Source organism: Podarcis filfolensis (genome assembly GCF_964270895.1).
Source record: "Podarcis filfolensis genome assembly, chromosome: 17".
Lineage (NCBI taxonomy): Eukaryota > Metazoa > Chordata > Lepidosauria > Squamata > Lacertidae > Podarcis > Podarcis filfolensis.
The window spans coordinates 33,675,886-33,695,127 of NC_139621.1; the positions used below are offsets into that span (position 1 = coordinate 33,675,886).

At 45.2% G+C, this 19,242-nt stretch overlaps 1 protein-coding gene across 6 annotated transcripts in view; it reads left to right on the forward strand.

Annotated features, from left to right (window-relative positions):
- Window positions 1–19,242, forward strand: part of TMOD1 (tropomodulin 1) — a 37,509-nt gene that overhangs the window by 5,980 nt on the left and 12,287 nt on the right. For all 6 annotated transcript variants that reach the window (XM_083593818.1, XM_083593819.1, XM_083593815.1 and 3 more), the window contains exons 2-4: window positions 2,975–3,148; window positions 7,024–7,180; window positions 14,761–14,880. In XM_083593818.1, the coding sequence (XP_083449944.1) occupies window positions 3,029–3,148; window positions 7,024–7,180; window positions 14,761–14,880 (397 nt within the window). In that variant the 5' untranslated portion in view covers window positions 2,975–3,028. The remainder of the gene's footprint in view (window positions 1–2,974; window positions 3,149–7,023; window positions 7,181–14,760; window positions 14,881–19,242) is intronic.

The following is a 19,242-nucleotide window of genomic DNA, read 5'->3' on the forward strand; positions in this document are numbered from 1 at the left end:
AAACCACAAAATACCTAAAAAATAGAAACAACAACCCAATAGCCCCCTCCCCCCCAAAAAAAACACATTTTAAAATGGCATAGGATGTAAATCGGATCAACCAAAGGCCTGGTTTAAAAGGAACATTTTTGTTTTGTTTTTTTAAAGATATTTATTGGAGTTTTACAAAGACATAAATTTAAACAATCATATAAAAAGAAAGAAATACAATAAAAGAAACGTAGAAAAATACATAAAGTAAGAAAAAGAAAATAAAAACAAATCCATTTTTGTAACCCTAACTCGTTATCTTATTTCCTTGGCCTCCTCTCACCTCCCCTTTTTGTATTCCCATTTAAATAATCAAGTCAGCAAATCCTTACCCTCTTTCATTTATCTTAACTCTAAATCTTAACATATTATAACTCTGTATTTTCATCCATTTATCAATTCATTTTTGCATATTCTTATTAATTTTGTTGCTGAAGCCACTTATTTTCAGTCCAACATCATTTTAACCTTCATTAATTTTACAGTGTTTCTGAAGATAATCTTTAAATTTCTTCCAGTCTTCTTCCACCAACTCTTCTCCCAGGTCACGGATTCTGCCAGTCATTTCCGCCAATTCCATATAATCCATCACCTTCATCTGCCACTCTTCCAGGGTGGGTAGCTCTTGTGTCTTAAAAGGAACATTTTTGCCTGGTGTCTAAAAGTGTATAATGAAGGCGCCAAGCGAACTTCCCTGGGGAGAGCATTCCACAGGCGGGGGGCCACTGCAGAGAAGGCCCCTTCTCGTGTTGCCACCCTTCAGACCTCTAAAGGAAAAGGCACATGGAGGGTCTCAGAAGATGATCTCAGGGTCCTGTTAGGTTCATATGGAAAGAGGCGGTCCCTGAGGTATTGCGGTCCTGATCCGTTTATTAAGCTCATTTTTACTCCAGTTAGACCTTTTGAAATTACTGGACCGACCTTAGTCATGTTAATTTATTTCGATGGGTCTACTCTGAAGAACACTTAATTCAAGGGTCAGCAACCTTTTTCAGCCATGGGCTTGTTCACTGCCCCTCAGACCTCGTGGGGGGGGCCAGACTATATTTTGGAGGGGGGGAAATGAATTCCTATGCCCCACAAATAACCCAGAGATGCATTTTAAATAAAAGCACACATTCTACTCAAGTAAAAACACGCTGATTCCCAGACCGTCCGCAAGCCGGATTTAGAAGGCAATTGGGCTGGATCCGGCCCCTGGGCCTTAGCTTGCCTACCCATGACTTAATTGAATACCACCAATTGAGTTTAGATGGCTTCTTCATGTGCCTCCTGTGCAAGAGATATAGAGAGTAGCAACATGAGACCAGGCCTTTCCGTCACTGGCTTTCCACTTGTGCAATATTGTCCCTAGAGAGCAGGGCTGGATTTAGGTTTGATGAGGCCCTAAGCTGCTGAAGGTAATGGGGCCCTTTATATGGCCAGCTGTCCTTTGTCAACAACAAACTGTCACCGTTTTTTGTGTTGAATATACGCTATATAGTAATTTATGGACCTAATAGGTATCTAAAGCCATTTGCACAGAACAAATAGGAGCCTACACAACACAAAACACTGTTGCTTTAGGTTGGTCTTATTATATTTGTTTTTTATCTTCTACAGTATTTTGGAAATGTACATCCAGGTTTTATTCCTTTAAACTTTTTTGGGGCCCCCAAGAGAGTGGGGCCCTAAGCTATAGCTTGTTTAGCTTATATGTTGATCCTGCACTGCTAGAGAGGCTTGCTTTGCACCTTAATTACAGATCTTTAAGCACCAGGCAAAAACATTTCTCTTCTCCCAGGCCTTTGGCTAATTGAAGCAATCTATGGCCTTTAATGGGATGCAGGTGGTGGTGTGGGTTAAACCACAGAGCCTAGGGCTTGCCAGTCAGAAGGTTAGCGGTTCGAATCCCCGCGACGGGGTGAGCTCCCGTTGCTCGGTCCCAGCTCCTGCCAACCTAGCAGTTCGAAAGCACGTCAAAGTGCAAGTAGATAAATAGGTACCGCTCCGGCGGGAAGGTAAACGGCGTTTCCGTGCGCTGCTCTGGTTTCGCCAGAAGCGGCTCAGTCATGCTGGCCACATGACCCGGAAGCTGTATGCCGGCTTCCTCGGCCAATAAAGCGAGATGAGCGCCGCAACCCCAGAGTCACAGAAGCCATCCCAGGGTTTTATTTGATCCCAGAATATCCCGGTTTCCCTTTTTCCTCCCCTCCATCTCTTGGAGAACAATTAAAAGTGGTGTGTGTGGATAGGTGCAAAAACAGAGTCCTGTTTATACTGAAAATAAAATACCTGCACAAAAAGAATTTTACAAGGTGGGTGTGAGGGTTCCCCTGTTTCTCTGCACTTAAAAACGTGTTGTAGTCCTGTGGCTTACCAACAACACCATGTTTTCCTTGAGTACCCATGCAATCCACACTGTAGGACATAATTTCTGTGGGCATTCCAGGATGTGTGATGCAGCTGAAAAGCAACGGAGACTCTCAGACTCTCATTTAAGTGCACAGAAAGTCATCCCCACCCCTAAATTTCAGGAAACTTTGCCCATCCATCCCAGAGTCATTGGGGGTATCTTTGCCTCCCCCACAAATTGCCAAACGACAACAAACTCTACTGAAAATTGCAGCGCAGGACTAATAACTGTAAGTTCATCCATCTATTGTTGATTCAATTCTTTAGTAGAGTTGAGCTCTGGCAACTGCGAAACCAAAAATGGGCCGGATTCAGCTAAATAGTTATGCTAGCGGGAGTCAATGCAACGAGTCCTTCTCTCCCCACACTTCCCCCCAAATTGGCTCTGAGGAAGGGGGTCAGGAGAACCACTAGAACAATTCGGGACAGGGTGTGTGTGTGTGTGTGTGTGTAAGATGGTTCCATTGGCCACTCAAGGCTTGCAGTCATAGAACGAACATGGTAGCACAATGTTTAAATTCCATCTCATATTTTGTACTCTCTCTATTAGAAACATACAGCTTGTATATTAGAGAGAAGCTCTTGAGAGCAAGAATTCTCCAGGATGTCGTACCGAAAAGAACTAGAGAAATACCGAGATCTGGATGAAGATCAGATCCTTGGAGCACTGACAGAAGAAGAGATCAAGATGTTAGAGGATGAACTGGTGGACCTAGACCCTGATGTAAGTGATTTTAAAGAACAGGTCATGTGATACTTCTTGAATTGTGTGAAAACATCTACGTCAGTGTTATGTACTGAGTTGAATAGGATCCAAACTGCAGCAGTCTGATTGGTCCTAGAACAATAGGATCCAAAAGGCAGCAGTCTGATTGGTCCTAGAACAATACAGCAGTATGATTGGTTGGCAGGAACCACCCAATCATGCTCCAGATAGAAGTGAATCCACAACCTGATTGGCTTACAGTAGAATTCCGGAATTAGCCAATCATGTGCAGCCCATTGTGTAAATAATGTATATAAAGCAGATACTTTGAGGGGACATTCGTTCATTCCTCCTCACCGCTATGAGCTGAATAAAGAGCATGAAATCACTTTGCGACTCTGAGTATATTTCAGTCGGGCATCCTAAGCAATGAAATATAAATAAATAGGGGACCCTTCTGCTACTCTTTGCAGTGGTAGACCATCTTTGGATCTGCTTGGGCTTTCCTTCGCCCTGTTTTCCTCCCGACTCTCCTTGGACGTGAGCCACGTTTGATACACAGTCTATTTTGGAATCTTACACCTTCGCTGTCTGCTTAATTTGAAGCAGACTCTTGCCTGCAAATGTCGGCGCCGCGCTCTGTTTGGTGGTGTCAGGAATACTATAATTGCCCCCTTGGATCAGATCATAGAGTCATAGAATCTTGTTTAGATTTTTCTTTGGCGGTCACTCCTGATTAAAAAGATGCTGCTTTAATTCCTTTTGATGATCTGCTGTCGCTACTGGGAAACTGAGACATGGTTTAAATGTTACGTGAATGAGCCTTGGCCTCCCCTTTCCCTCTTCCCCTCCAGTACACCTGCGAGGAGAAGATTGGAAGTACAGTACAGTCGTACCTTGGCTGTTGAACAGAATCTGTTCCAGAAGTCCTTTCGACTTCCGAAACTGTTCAACAATCAAGGTGTGGCTTCTGATTGGCTGCATGAGCCGCTTCGGACGTTTGGCTTCCAAAAAACTTTCGCAAACCGGAACACTCACTTCCGGGTTTGCTGCGTTCAGGAGCCGAAACAGACGAGTACCGAAGCGTTCAACAACCAAGGTATGGCTGTAGTTTGTTCTGTGATGCTTCCCCAATGTGACTACGTCATTGCCGTCTGGAGAGGCACAGCACACAAAAAACCTGAAATGTTTGTGCTATTAAAAAGTTGCAAGATTTAGGCAGGAAGCTTCACGGCAAAGTTGTATGTCGACTCCGAAACATTTGGAGGTGCAGACAGTATTGAAAGGGGGATCGCATATAACTGGCACAATGCCATTGTTGGCACAAAACATCAGAAATGCACAAGAAAAAGAACATCTGGAGGAGCTCTAAGGTTCTTTTGTATTGTGCTAAACCAGAGGTCAGCAAACTTTTTCAGCAGGGGGCCGGTCCACTGTCCCTCGGACCTTGTGGGGGGCCAGACTATATTTTGAAGGGGAAAAATGAACGAATTTCTGTGTCCCACAAATAACCCAGAGATGCATTTTAAATAAAAGCACACATTCTACTTATGTAAAAACACCAGACAGGCCCCACAAATAACCCAGAGATGCATTTTACATAAAAGGACACATTCTATTCATGTAAAAACACCACAAATAACCCAGAGATGCATTGTAAATAAAAGGACATATTCCACTCATATAAAAACAGGCTGATTCACGGACAGTCTGCAGGCCGGATTTAGAAGGCGATTGGGCTGGATCCAGCCCCCGGGCCTTAGTTTGCCTACCCATGTGCTAAACTCTCTCTTAGAGACACCTTTCATACTAAGCTGCAAAGGTGTGCTGTTTTCTTTGGGTAGAGGGAGTCTGTTGCTACTTTTGCGTGTTTCCACTCTCCGCCTTCCCCACGTACAGTAAGAATATTTGCCAATATGTAAATACCACAAAAATGTCCATTGTCTCCATGCTGTTTTCGCCGCGCACGGAAGCCAAATTTGTGAAGAGGAACTAGCAGTTTTTGTGCCAGAGACGGCCATTTCTTGGGTAGGGTTGAAATGTAGACCTCCTACATTCGTGATGGGATAACCCAAAATTATGCACAGTGGGTGGAATTCAGCATTCCATCGATGTAAGCGTTTTGGCTTGTGAGATGGAACGATCCTCCCTCTCACACACTTTTCAGAGAGTTCTTGCACCCACCCCCAAGCCAGTGTTTGGGGGACCTGACAGAATGAGAGGGGGGACAGAGCCCCATTGCAGAAGCTGACAGCAGGAGCGCCGTCTATAGGGGGCAGAAGGGGCTTCAGCCCAATATCTGTGGGCAGGCGGCTGAACGCCTCCAATATTGAGGGCCCCCCAAACGGATCAGCCTTCCACCTGCAAACATGTCAGGAGCTCAGCCTACACTCAAATAGGACCCTGGCAGAGACACATGCCCGACTGGCATGTTCTCCCCTTCCTGGTCGATCGTTCGGGAGCTTCAAAAGCTTCAGCCCGGACATCACAGCGAATGATGCCAACAGACATTGGCACACTTAGGGATCCGCAGAGTTTTCGCAGTTGCGTGACAGACCTCAGCAACTCAGCATTTTGGCTAATCTACTTTATTTACATACAAACACACACGGAGCACTGCAACATGGCTCCCTCTCTCTCTAGCATCAGACAGCAAAGAGAAAAAGAGCAAAGGACAATAGTCCCGCTTCACGGAACACAGTAACACAAGCATCCTGTTTCCGTCGCTTCCCACTCTGTGGAGTCAAAACATATACCGTCATGTGATAGACAAAAATTCCATGACTGCAATCATGGAGCAGGAATTCTAACAAAATACGCCCTCCCTGTTGGCGTGCCGGGCAGGGGGCAGGATGCGTGGAGCATCACCTTCCAAGCTTCCCATTCCCCACCGCCGACCCCCAGATTGCGCATTATGTGCATATGACGTCAACGCGATGCCAGGCCCCCCTGGCTGACAGGACCGATTAATTGAATCCCAGCCAGAGAGGGGAATGAATTGTGGATTTGTTTTATTTTTCAAGCTACTTCTCTCTCTTTTTTTAAAAAATAAATCTTTAATGTTTTAAAATACAATCGTACAACAAAGGTAAGTATAACAAAGTTAAGCACAAAGTAAAAAAAAGAGGGGAAAAAAGATTCGTCACGTCAAAAAAGGCAAAGAAGGGTTTGAAAGTAACGAGAAAAAAGAGAAACAGCAGTAAAAAGAACCAAATGTTTATACAACATCATGTCTTATCCAATAAGTTTTCTGTTCTCAATGCAATGTAGCTAGAAGTCCTGTGAGGACTAGGCTCCTTCAGGGATGTTCCAGGAGCCTTCCCTCAGTGTGAGATCTTAGAAGTCTTCCCCTTGTGAAATCTAAGGGGAAGTGTGTTGGCATCATGCCAACCACTTGCTTCCTAACAAGTAAACCTGCCACCAGCTCCCCCTGTTCCAGTCAGCAGGTGCAAAGAAGTGTATTTGCCACGCAGACATTTATTCCAGTTCCTCTGTACTGAGAGGTCAGAACAGTGGCAACAGATTTACTCACAGACATTTATTTTTATGTTTTTGGGAGCCATGGTGTGGCTCCCTGGCTGAAACTGCCTGGCATTCATGGTGGGAGATGCAAAACCAGTAAAGATGGGGGGAAATGGAATGATATGTTCTGGAAAAGGGTAATGGCTGGCTGTTTGGAACCCTGGAGAGGATCACTCCACGCTGTGACATTTTGTTGCAGATTCCACTTACCTCTTTAAAAAGAACTTACCTGGTCATCTTCCCTACACACTGTGGATACAGTCAGATGGGCACAGTCAGTGTGTGGTGTTTCAGTGGTATCTTATATTTAAGAATATGGGCTGAAAAGTGATGGTGATGATGCGTTTTCCCTCCCCTTCTCCGAAATCTAGAATGCATTGTTGCCTGCAGGAATGAGACAGAGAGATCAAACGAAGAAAACACCCACTGGCCCCTTTAAAAGAGATGACCTACTCGCCCATCTGGAGAAGCAGGCAAATGAGATTAAAGACCGAGAAGATCTGGTTCCTTTTACAGGGGAAAAAAGAGGTATGAGACAGTCAAATAACTATGCCCGGGTGTTTCTCAAGTTTTGGGTATGTATTCTCTGGATTTTCAGTTAGCCCCACTGAATGAATCGAGGTGATGTTGAAGGTTAAGTCTCCTATTTCATATACCATTCATTTCAGTAATGGTTGCTCAGGCCAACTTCCCACTGACTTGGCCTGGTTCGCACATCACATTAAACCATAGTTCTTAAAGCAAACCATGGTTTAATGTGAGTGTGCAGCCTGCTGGGACACACTACTCAAAAGTTCTCGCAGCGCTCCTCCCCTGCTCCTGCCATACTGTGGACAAAATATAGCAGAGTGCAGCATGCCATGTTATCCAGATGTTGGCTTCTGGTTTCTTTCCACCCAATAAACCCCGAGTGCTAAGCCACGGACAAACCTTGGTTGCCACTAACGGCACGACAAGCCAGACTCTTGACTTGCTCACATGCTGCTCACTCACATTAAATCGTAAGTGTGTTTTAGGCCACTGTGTCATGAGAGATGCATGTAGATTGACGTTCGTATTGGGTTTAGGAATGCAGAAAATTCATAACCCGTCTCCAAGATTATATCCACTAGCGGCCAAAACTGTGGAAACCTTTTGGGGGAAATGTATTTCCGAGGTTTGATGGCTCATAACACACTTTCTTTTTGGAGTAATACCATAAAATTATATATCAATGGGAAGATAATTTAATGGAGAATGTAACGCAACAAAGTTTGTTCAATTATCTGTATTCTATTAAAAGTTATAGCCAAATAACCAGAAAAAGGAAGCACAACTTGCTTAGGTTGATATGCAGTAGCTTTCCTTCATTTGAATGTAGCCAGTGCTTTTTTCTGGGGGTACGCAGGGGTACGCATACCCCTAAACTTTTTGTGAATCTAAGTTTGGCCTCATTGAGGGGCAGTATTTCAATATGACTAGGAAAATGAGAGTACCTCTGAACATTTTTTTAGAAAAAAAGCACTGGATGTAGCCATTCTTCTGCTTGCACTCGGCGAGAGAGAGAGAGAAAGCCATGAGGCAGAGGGCTGATTTAGATGTTGTTCTCTCCATGTGGAGACTGTCAAAAGCCCTTCCCTACGGTGTTGGTCTGTGTGGGGCGAGTTGCATTTCAAAGGGCCTTGCCCTGTTTGGCACATCGCTGGCAACGCCACCACTGGCATTTCCACTTCACAAACAATTGGCCAGTCACTTGCTGCACTTGCTGCAGATCGCTGCTGCTAGGAAGGGATTATAAAATGTACATGGGCCCACAGTAGTCGGAGTCATGGGGGTGCAGGTGGCGCTGTGGTCTAAACCACAGAGCCTCTTGGGCTTGCCGATCAGAAGGTCGGTGGTTCGAATCCAAGCGACAGGGTGAGCTCCCGTTGCTCTGTCCCAGCTCCTGCCAACCTAGCAGTTCAAAAGCACGCCAGTGCAAGTAGATAAATAGGTACTGCTGCGGTGGGAAGGGAAACGGCGTTTCCGTGTGCTCTGGTTTCTGTCACGTTGTGCCAGAAGCAGTTTAGTCACACTGGCCACATGACCTGGAAATCTGTCTGTGGACAAACGCCACCTCCCTCGGCCTGAAAGCGAGATGAGCGCCACACCCCATAGTTGCCTTTGACTGGACTTAACCATCCAGGGGTCCTTTACCTTTTTTTTTTCTTTAATCGGAGTCCCTACTCCTGTGAAAAGGCAGCATCCCATAAATGTTAAGTAGCCAGGATAAGCTGAATTACACGTCCATGTTACGGCTGAGTCCAGGGAAGGCACAGCTGCCTTCACGCAAGGGCATCTCCTTGGCTATTGTGGTAAATGGGATGGTGGAGACAATGGAACTTGTGTCTGATCCAGCAATGCTCTTATGTTTTAATTAGACATGCATGGTAGCAAAATTCCATATTTCAAGCTTCCCTGAACTCTGGACTAGGTGGGCTTTTGTTTTGATCCAGAAAGGCAACTCTTCCGTTACAGTAGTACCTCGGGTTAAGAACTTAATTCGTTCCAGAGGCCCGTTCTTAACGTGAAACTGTTCTTAACCTGAGGTACCACTTTAGCTAATGGGGCCTCCCGCTGCGTCGCTGCTGCACAATTTCTGTTCTCATCCTGAAGCAAAGTTCTTAACCTGAAGCACTATTTCTGGGTTAGCGGAGTCTGTAACCTGAAGCATATGTAACCTGAAGTGTCTGTAACCCGAGGTACCACTGTATGTGGTTGCCAAACACACATTGTTGGTCCCATCAGCACTTTTATTTTCGAATATAAAGTGACACACATTGAACGTTACTGTAAACCCAGCATACTTTCCTCAATTTCATACCCACTCCATAATCCCTCCTCCCCTCCTCCATTTCCCCTTGGAAGCCCAGCCAGCCTGTCACCTGCCGCTTGGGAACACTAAACCCAGGTAAACGTTGGAAATCCGATAACCAATGAAACAACAGGAGTACACATATCAAAAGAAAAGGGGGGGAGAGACACTCTGAACAACACAAAACCACAAAATCAGTCTTTGGAAATTTTCTTAGCAATATATCTAAGATCAATAAGAGACCAGGGAGTGGAGGGGAGTGATTATACTGGTGGCATTTCCCCCCCCCCAAGTTACATTTTAAGTCAAAATTCCTATTTGATGTTCTCTGCACCCTGATGTTTGTGAGCATGCAGATCTTTGCCTCTGTCAAAGTCCACCCTTTCTCTTCTTCAGTATATGCTTTTAAAAATCTAAAGTGTCCAGAGTGGGCAGTACCATAAAGGATTTCAAAATTTATTTTCTGCTTGAGAGGCAACCAGGGAGCAGTTGGTTCTTTTGTGAGGCCTAAATTTAGCCACGCTCAACCTTCGAGCGGCTTTCGGGATAGCGTGGTCTTTGTTCTCTTCTCCATTCTGCGTCGCAGGGGCAGCAAGGACAAAAATAGCCCCAGTGTCACATTCCATGCCTGGAGCAAAGAGTATGCTATCTCATTTACAGGCGTCTCCCAGATTGTTTTCTTTAAAAGTGCCTCTTTTTTTTTCTTTCTTCAAGCTGCTCGTGTTTTCACTATTACAAATTTTGGTGTGAATCTTTCAAAATCCAGCTTTTATAGAACGTTTATTGAACTTCTCCCCCCCCCTTTTAGTGGAAAAATAACTAAACAGGTATTAAAAATAGATAAACTTTTCCCCTCTAACCAACACCACCTTGTAATCTATGTATTTTTCCTTACAATATACTGTATTTTTCGCTCTATAAGACGCACCAGACCACAAGACACACCTAATTTTTGGAGGAGGAAAACAAGAAAAAAAAATTCTGAATCCCAGAAGCCAGAACAGCAAGAGGGATCGCTGCACAGTGAAATATCTGGGATAGCTGCGCAGCCTGCATTCGCTCCATAAGACGCACATACATTTCCCCTTACTTTCTAGGAGGGAAAAAGTGAGTCTTATAGAGCAAAAAAAATGTGGTAGTCGTTGATTGTTCTATACTATTTTCAGCCCTTTGACCCTGCTCCTGTGTGTGTGTTTGTGTGTGTTTACTTTGAAGATTTTGCTGAAAGGACATCTGTAGGAGGTCACTGGTTGCACCCAGAGCTGGTGAGACTCATTTGACATAAGTAGGAAACCGAGCCTTCGGTATAATGGGCCCCCTCTTGTGGAATGCTCTTCCGATAGAGATTAAGCAGGCGCCTTCTGAACGAACTTTCAAACATTTGCTGAAAACTATTCTGTGCTGCCAGGCTTATGCAGACAATTAAGAAAAACATCCTTTGTAAAAGTCAGCTGCTGACCTTTTAATTTTTTAATAATTGGTTTGTCATTTTTAAAATCATATTGTTCGTTTTTTTTAAAAAAACAAAATTGCAGTGTACAATTATTTTATAAATAAAATAGATATACAAGATTACATATCTCCTATCTATCTGATATCAGAGTGCCATCGTTGCTACTAAAAGCCCTACTAAACAGTACAGTGGTACCTCGGTTTTTGAACGCCTCTGTTGACGAACATTTCAGAACTCGAATGCCATAAACCCAAAAGTAAATGCTTCCATTTTCAAACATGCCTTGGAAGTCGAACGGCTTCCGCTGAGTGTATATGTTATCTTTCTCAATTTTCTCTATTAAATTTGCAGAACGCCCTTTGCGCCTTGGTTTTTGAACATTTCGGAACAAATACTCTTCCGGAATGGATTATGTTCGAAAACTGAGGTACCACTGTATTAGCTAACCCACTTTCTTTAACATTAAATTGGAGTTGTTATCAAACATCTCTTTCTTTCTTTTTTCCAAATGAGTTAATTGGGATTTAGTTGTCCCCAGTTTCAGATACTTTGTACGAGTGTAGGAGGTTTAAAGTTTTGAAAGTGAGGTGAGAAAAGGCATGGGCTGTTAACATAATAAGCAAAAATAAGACCATTTTGGTGCGAGGTAAGGATATACATATCAAGAGTAATGAAAAGAAATTGTTATTTAGGGGATTTGAATTTAATTCTAAATTATATACCGGAAACATCGGAGATTAAAAGGGGTAAAAAAAAAATGGATGTACCGTGCCATATTAGAAGCAAAAAAACTTGTTTTGATGAATTGGAAGAGCCGCAAAAAGATCCCATTGAGCACGTGGATTGACAATATGGACAGACTAGTTACATACGAACGAATTGCATATCGACGCAAATTAAGAATGGATGAATATGAAGAAATCTGGAAGGAATACTTAAGCGATAAGGCGGAAAGTGGTGGGAAGTCGGGGGAGGAGAAGTGGGGAAATATTGTTAAAAAGGTGTAGTTATCGGTATATCAGTACTCAAATCTGAATTGTTAAATTGTGTTATTGTGGTTTTTGTTGTATGTGTTTTTGTGGTTGCTGTTTGTATTGGAAAAAATGATTAAATAAATTTTTAAAAAACATAATAAGCAAAACGGGAACAGGATAAAACCAAGGTTCTGGAGTTTGAGTGAAGATCAGACGAAACACAAAGTGTCCCTCGCTTGTGGGGTGAGCAGGGAGAGAAAGGCTGAGCGATGTGCTCAGATTATTTGGCAGATGAAGGTGGTTGGGCGGCAGTGCCAGGACCTGCCCTGCCGGCCTTCACACAACAAAAGCCCCCTTAACTAGCCTGCCTTGCGCCCCATAAGCTAGCCTGCTCTCTGGTGGAAGAGCCTGCTGCCAGTTTTGAAGTAAGATTCAGCTGTCAGCCTAGTCATATACTAGTATACCTGGTATACCTGGAAGTCCGTGAGCTCCGTCGAGTTGCCTTGGTGTGTTGGGCCCTGGGACCTGGGGCTCTTGGATTGGTCATCTGATGCCTGGCGTCAGGTGGGCCGAGCTCGACACACCCGGGCGATGTGTCCCAATTTTCTGCACTGCCTGCACTCTGCGTTGCGGAAACGGCAGGTCCTCCTCTCGTGACTGTCTCCACAGCTTGCGCAGTTCCCTGCTTCTCGTCGAGGCAGCTGTGGTATGTGGGCTGCTTGAGTGCGCTGCTGTACTCGGTGCACCTCCTCCCTGTTGGATCCTGAGTCGTCGGTGAGGTCTTCGTGGTGGACCCTCGGTTGGGACGGCTGGCTCGGCCGTGCCTCTTGCGTCGACCTCTCGGCAGCTTCCGTTGCCAGGGCCTCCTCCAGAGCGACCTGGAACGTTAGGTCCTTCTTAGCGTAGAGGCGTCGTTGCAGCTTCTCATCCTTCAGGCCACCGACGAGGCGGTCACGAAGCATGTTCTCCAGCTCTGAGAAGTTGCAGAACCGGGCAGCTTGGCGGAGAGAGGTCACAAACCCAGTTATGGTTTCCCCAGGGGCTTGCCGCTTTGCATAGAAGGCATTTCGACGAGCCACCACAGAGGGCTGTGGCGAAAAGTGCCCCTTCAGCTGTTCCATTATTGTTTTGTATGGAACAGTAGCGACGTCTTCGGGTGCAAGGAGAGCCCGGGCGATTTCAAACGTCTCCTCTCCGCAGACGCTGAAGAATATCGCCCTCTTCTTGGCGTCTTCTTCATCGGTGACCCCTTTGGCTTCTAGGAGGAAGGTGAAACGGGAGGCATACGCTTCCCAGTCTCCAGATGCTGGGTTGAACGGCGAGAAGCTGCTGTCGGTTGCCATTCTGAGTTCCTTGTGTCCCGGAGCTGAAGCCTGGATACACGGTGCGAGGCAGCGGTGCGGCAGGTGGCGGTGCTGCGGTGCTGTGTGTGGCAGTCAGCTCAGCGGGATCCCACCCTCGTCGCCAGTGAAATATACTCAGAGTCGCAAAGTGATTTCATGCTCTTTATTCAGCTCATAGTGGTGAGGAGGAATGAATGAAAGTCCCCTCAAGGTATCTGCTTTATATACATTATTTACACAATGGGCTGCACATGATTGGCTAATTCCGGAATTCTACTGTAAGCCAATCAGGTTGTGGATTCACTTCTATCTGGAGCATGATTGGGTGGTTCCTGCCAACCAATCATATTGCTGCATTGTTCTAGGACCAATCTGACTGCTGCATTCTGAATCCTATTGTTCTAGGACCAATCAGACTGCTGCAGTTTGGATCCTATTCAACTCAGTACATAACAGGCTCTGTACAGGAAATGGTCAGGAGCCAGGGAGCGCCGTCGTGTCCGTTGCCTCAGGCACCAAAATGTCTTGAGACATCCCTGGGGGATGAGCCTGGCTCCTTCTCAGCTTTGCAACTGAAACCAGAGATGTGCATACCAGCAAATCCAATGCTGGCACAGCTGTCAGACTTTGCCTCCTCGCGGCGTTGAGCCCCTTTATTTTTTAAAGCACCACATAAAGTTCGTGAGTTTGTTCAGCTTACAGATTTTTCAGCACAAAACTGCTCCAGAAGGTAAGAGAGGTTCCTTAATGCCTAGGAGGTGGGCAGCCAGTCATGCACGGCCGACTTTTCCGCTTCAGCCTTGGGGAAAGGTATTTTCGGATAATGGGGCTGAATGCGAGGAGGGTGTTTCCAGAGTAGACCTGCTACTCTGAAAATAGATAAAAGGTAAAGGACCCCTGGATGGTTAAGTCCAGTCAAAGGCAACTATGGGGTTGGGGCGCTCATTTCGCTTTCAGGCCAAGGGAGCCAGCGTTTGTCCACAGACAGCTTTTTGGGTCATGTGGCCAGCATGACTAAACAGCTTCTGGTGCAACGGGACACGGTAATGGAAGTCAGAGCACACGGAAATGCCATTTACCTTCCTGCCACAGCGGTACTTATTTATCTACTTGCACTGGTGTGCTTTCGAACTGCTAGGTTGGCAGGAGCTGGGACAGAGCAACAAGAGCTCACCCTGTCATGGGGATTCGAACCACCGACCTTCTGATCAGCAAGCCCAAGAGGCTCAGTGGCTTAGACCACAGCACCCTCTGAAAATACTGCACTGCTTGCTACCCTTTGCTATCCACTGATTATATATCCTGTCGTTTTATGTACTTTTGCTTAATCAAAAGATACATGCATCCGTGTCAGTAGGATCAAATTTTAACCTTTGGGTTGGGACACAGTAGCTGTTGTTCTTGGTGCTACATATTCTGTTTACTAAGGGTTTGTGGCGAGGAAACTTAAATCCCTGTCGTTAAAGTAATTGCCACGAGGCTGATGGCCCTTTTTGTATTTACAGGAAAAATTTGGGTCCCCAAGCAGAAAGCTATAGATCCTGTTTTGGAAAGCGTAACTCTGGAGCCAGAACTGGAGGAAGCACTAGCAAATGCCTCAGATGCTGAGCTCTGTGATATTGCTGGTAAGACACAAGACTGCCTACATTTGACTTTCTTTGTAATTATCCTTATCGGTTTGGAAGCCACCTCACTACGTTCAGTCTGTATGTGCTGTTTCATCCTCTAGTTTTGAGTTTTTTTGTGGGGACTGTTCTGTAAGTTTGCAGCAAAAGCTCCTCTGGACAGCACTGAACAGCTAATTCATGCGATCTCACAGGTTATCTCTTCCCATCCACAGAGCAATTTTGAACCTGTTTTTTAAATACAAGGTGTGACCGGAAAGTTCAGTGAATGGTCACAGAAATCGGACAGTGAGAAATATTCAAACATACATACTTTACAGGCCTTCAAAGTAGGTCCCCTCTGATACAATGGACCATTGACAACGTACATAGAAACGTTGGTAATTCCTGGAGAAGTCCTCTTTTCGTACTGCTTTCAGTTCCCTCATCACAGCAGCAGCTTGGACGTGTGAAATGTTGGAAAATCTGTGCCCTTTCAGTGCAGATTTCAGTTTTGGAAAAAGAAAGAAATCCGGTGGGGCCAGATGGGGAGAATATGGAGGGTGGGACAACTCAGTAACCTTAGTAACGATTTCATGCGGAATATGTAATTCTTCCGCCATCATTTGGACAGACAGATGCCGATCCCGCATCAATAACTCACAAACTCTGTCAACATTTGCCACCGTTCTGCTTGTCAGTGGTCTGCCAGATCGAGGGTCATCTTCAATGGTTTGCCCCCCTTCACGGAAACACTTAAAGCACTCATACACTGTCTTTCGAGTTACAGCTTCATCTCTGTACACAAATGTGAGCATTTTGTGGGTTTCCGATGCCAATTGTATGTTCGAATATTTCTCGCTGTCCAATTTATGTGACCGTTCACCGAACTTTCCGCTCACACCTTGTACATCAGTATTTTTTAAAAATATTTTTTTTAAGTGCTCTACTTGAAGTGTTGAGTTAAGGCTAGCATTTAATTGAGAAGTCTGTCGTGCAGATAGCAAGGTGAGAGACCACGCAGTGCAGGTGAAGAACCCTCTGTCACATCTTTAAATACTTCTACCGTCTTCATCCTTACCTCTGTGCTGCTCCTCAGTGTGTTTCTGCCACTTAGTCACAGCCAGTCTTGGATTCCCTGATCCCGGCTCAATACATGTGGGTGGTGCAGCTGACACAGAAAATGATTTTCGTACAGGTTGCTCCCCGTGGCCTACACGGATGCACTTTCTTTCTGTGTGTAGAAACTCAGCCCCAAATTTCCCTCCCATACGAGGAAGTGATGGCCTCTAACTTGGATGGCTTTAAAAGAGACTTAGACAAATTGGCAAAGAACAAGGCTATGTTCTGCCTCCACTGTCGGAAGCAGTATACCTCTGCATACCAGTTTCTGGGAATCACAAGCTCTCAGGTCCTTCTTCCAGGGTTTCTATACGCATCTGGTTGACCCCTGTGAGAAGAGGATGCTAGATTAAATGGGCCTTTGATCTGCTCAAACAGAGCTTTCCTCAGTGCCGGATTTACGTATAAGCTGAACAAGCTCTAGCTTAGGGCCCCACTCTCTTGGGGGCCCCCCAAAATGCAAAGGGGGCAAAAAAACTGGATGTACATTTCCAAAGTATAAGATAAAAAACAAATAAAATAAAAGCCACATACAGCAACAGTGTTTTGTGTTGTGTAGGCTCCTATGATGTAAGTAATGGGCCCCGCCTAATAACCTGCTCCCTAAAATATCACTGGTTTGCTCGTTTCTATATCAATTACGTCAATAAAATACATATTTTGTTTTGTGCAAATGGCTTTAGATACCTATTAGGTCCTTAAATTACCATATAGCATATATTCAGCACAAAAATTTGTTGTTGACAAAGGGCAGCTGGACATATAAAGTGCCCCATTATCTCCAGTCACTTAGGTCCTTATCAAACCTAAATCCGGTCCTGGCTTTCCTTATATTCTTACTTTCCTGCATTGCAATGTCACAGCGTTCTGCACTTTCATCTCCTCCTGCCCCCACCCTCCAGCAGCAGCAGCTGATGTGGTGCAGGGAACCATAGCGCTCTGTGATGTGACAATACGGGTGAGTGATGCTTCCTTTTGCCATCGAGGAGAGGGAAGGTTACCGTGCAGCTGCCATTTTCAGCGTTGCATCCATTTTTGTGAGGGTTTGGACTCAAGAGGAGGAGGATTGGTGGAGATCACACACGCCCTTCTCCTGACGCTTCAGGAGGAGGAGAGGAACGCAACATTGATTTACAGCAGGGATTTGAGGAGTTTGAGGGAAGTCACAGCTCCGAGACAGGTGAACAGAAGAGTTGGGAAGTGTTAGAAGAAGGGTGGGGGGACTGCGGCAGGGCAGCCAGCTGACACTTTGTCACTGGAGAGTATTTCTGATTCCCCTTCCCCCAGAACTCGGCCTTCAGGAACAACAGAATCAGAGACATTTGACCCTGGGTGGCCACCGTAAGGGAAACCGATGCTGCTAGGAAGGAGGGAGGTGGAGCCCCGTTTGGAGCAACACCATTGTTAAGCCTTGTTGCGTTCTTTTGTCTCTCGCTATTAGAATTGAATAAAACTCATTAAAAAGGACTCTACCTTGTTTTCTCTGCTCTTGCTGCAGCCGGGGGAGGAATAGCTTTCCCGAAACCTTGACAAGTTTGGACCTAAGCTGAGGCTCTAATGCAGTCTACCCTCTAACCCCGTTTGCCCTCCAGATGTTGATGGACTACAACACCCAGTTTCTCTGACCCATTGGCCTTCCTCGCTGGAGCTCATGGGAACTGGAGCCCAGCAGTATCTGAAAATCACTTGCCTAGCGCAGACTGTCTTGGCTTATTTCCCAAGAGTTCGTATTAACACCCGACTCGCTCGTTTTGACTAAAATCCTCTTTCCCCCTCCGTTCATCTCATATTCATGCTCATTTACTGAATCCAACCCGTTCCTTCCTCCTTAAACTGTGTCTTGTTTTTTCCAGCTTGCTGTCTGTTCCTTCCCATATTCCCATGACATCATCCATCTCACTAGAAGCCGCAGAGGGACTGTAAGAGAACCTTGCTGGTGGCCTCGTGGCCCTGCTTAGGAATGTTTTGGTCCTGCTGCCCTGCCCTGCCATCCAAAATGGTTTTGCTGCTTGGTCATTTTATATTTGCAAAAAGCTGCCTGTCCACACTGTCAGTTAGGGCAACCACCATAATAAGCCAGGTTACCATTTGCTTAGGTGCTTTCTTTATTCACAGACGCAGATTGGCAAGCTACCGTATTTTTTGCTGTATAAGACTCACTTTTTCCCTCCTAAAAAGTAAGGGGAAATGTGTGCGCGTCTTATGGAACGAATGCAGGCTGTGCAGCTATCCCAGAAGCCAGAACAGCAAGAGGGATTGCTACTTTGACTGTGCAGTGATCCCTCTTGCTGTTCTGGCTTCTGAGATTCAGAATATTTTTTTTCTTGTTTTCCTCCTCCAAAAACTAGGTGCGTCTTGTGGTCTGGTGCGTCTTATAGAGCGAAAAATGCGGTAATCAGCTGAAGCTTGCAAAGACTCAAGAGGTTCAGGGCGCCTTGTAATAATCCAGGCGTGTGTCCCTGTGGCCTGTTCTTGGCTCCTCAGGAGCAGGAGCAGTCGGTGGACCAGCTTAAACTTGGCAAAGACACTCCTGTTGTCACGTGACTGAGGGGTCAGGAGGGGAACGGTGCATTGTAAAAGCCCTATGTAATCATCTGCTAAAAGGCAGTCCCACATGTCTGCAAATGTGTACATGATCCATTTGGGGGCAAATAACGCTGACTTCCTCCTGCCTTTGAGTAGCATATATATCACGGATAAGATTGTACGGTTGTGGGCTAAAGCCTGTGTTCCTTTCTTTCTGTACTTGAATAATGATGGCTGTGGGTAAGAAAATGAGTTTGCCTGAACCTTACTAACTGGATGTCTTACAATAAAGTTTAACATGATATCCATTTCCAGTGCATGTTTATCTGGAAGTTAAGTCCAAGTGGGCTTATTTCCCTAGGAAGCCTAATTAGGATTGTATCCTTAGTCAGGCTTATCAGATTAGTTTATTTAAAATTATTTCAGCCATTTGAAACTTCCCCTAATTGAGCATATTTTTTTAAATTGAATGTTTTAAAAAAGAGAGATGGTTGCAGGCCGTATTTTTGAAGAGGCCTTTCCCTTTTTCTCCTATACAGTGGTACCTCGCAAGACGAATGCCTCGGAAGACGAAAAACTCGCAAGACGAAAGAGTTTTTCGTTTTTTTGAGTTGCTTCGCAAAACGAATTTCCCTATGGGCTTGCGTCGCAAGACGAAAACGTCTTGCGAGTTTGTTTCCTTTTTCTTAAAACCACTTGAAGAGGTGCAGTTGCGACTTGACCGTGCTTCGCAAG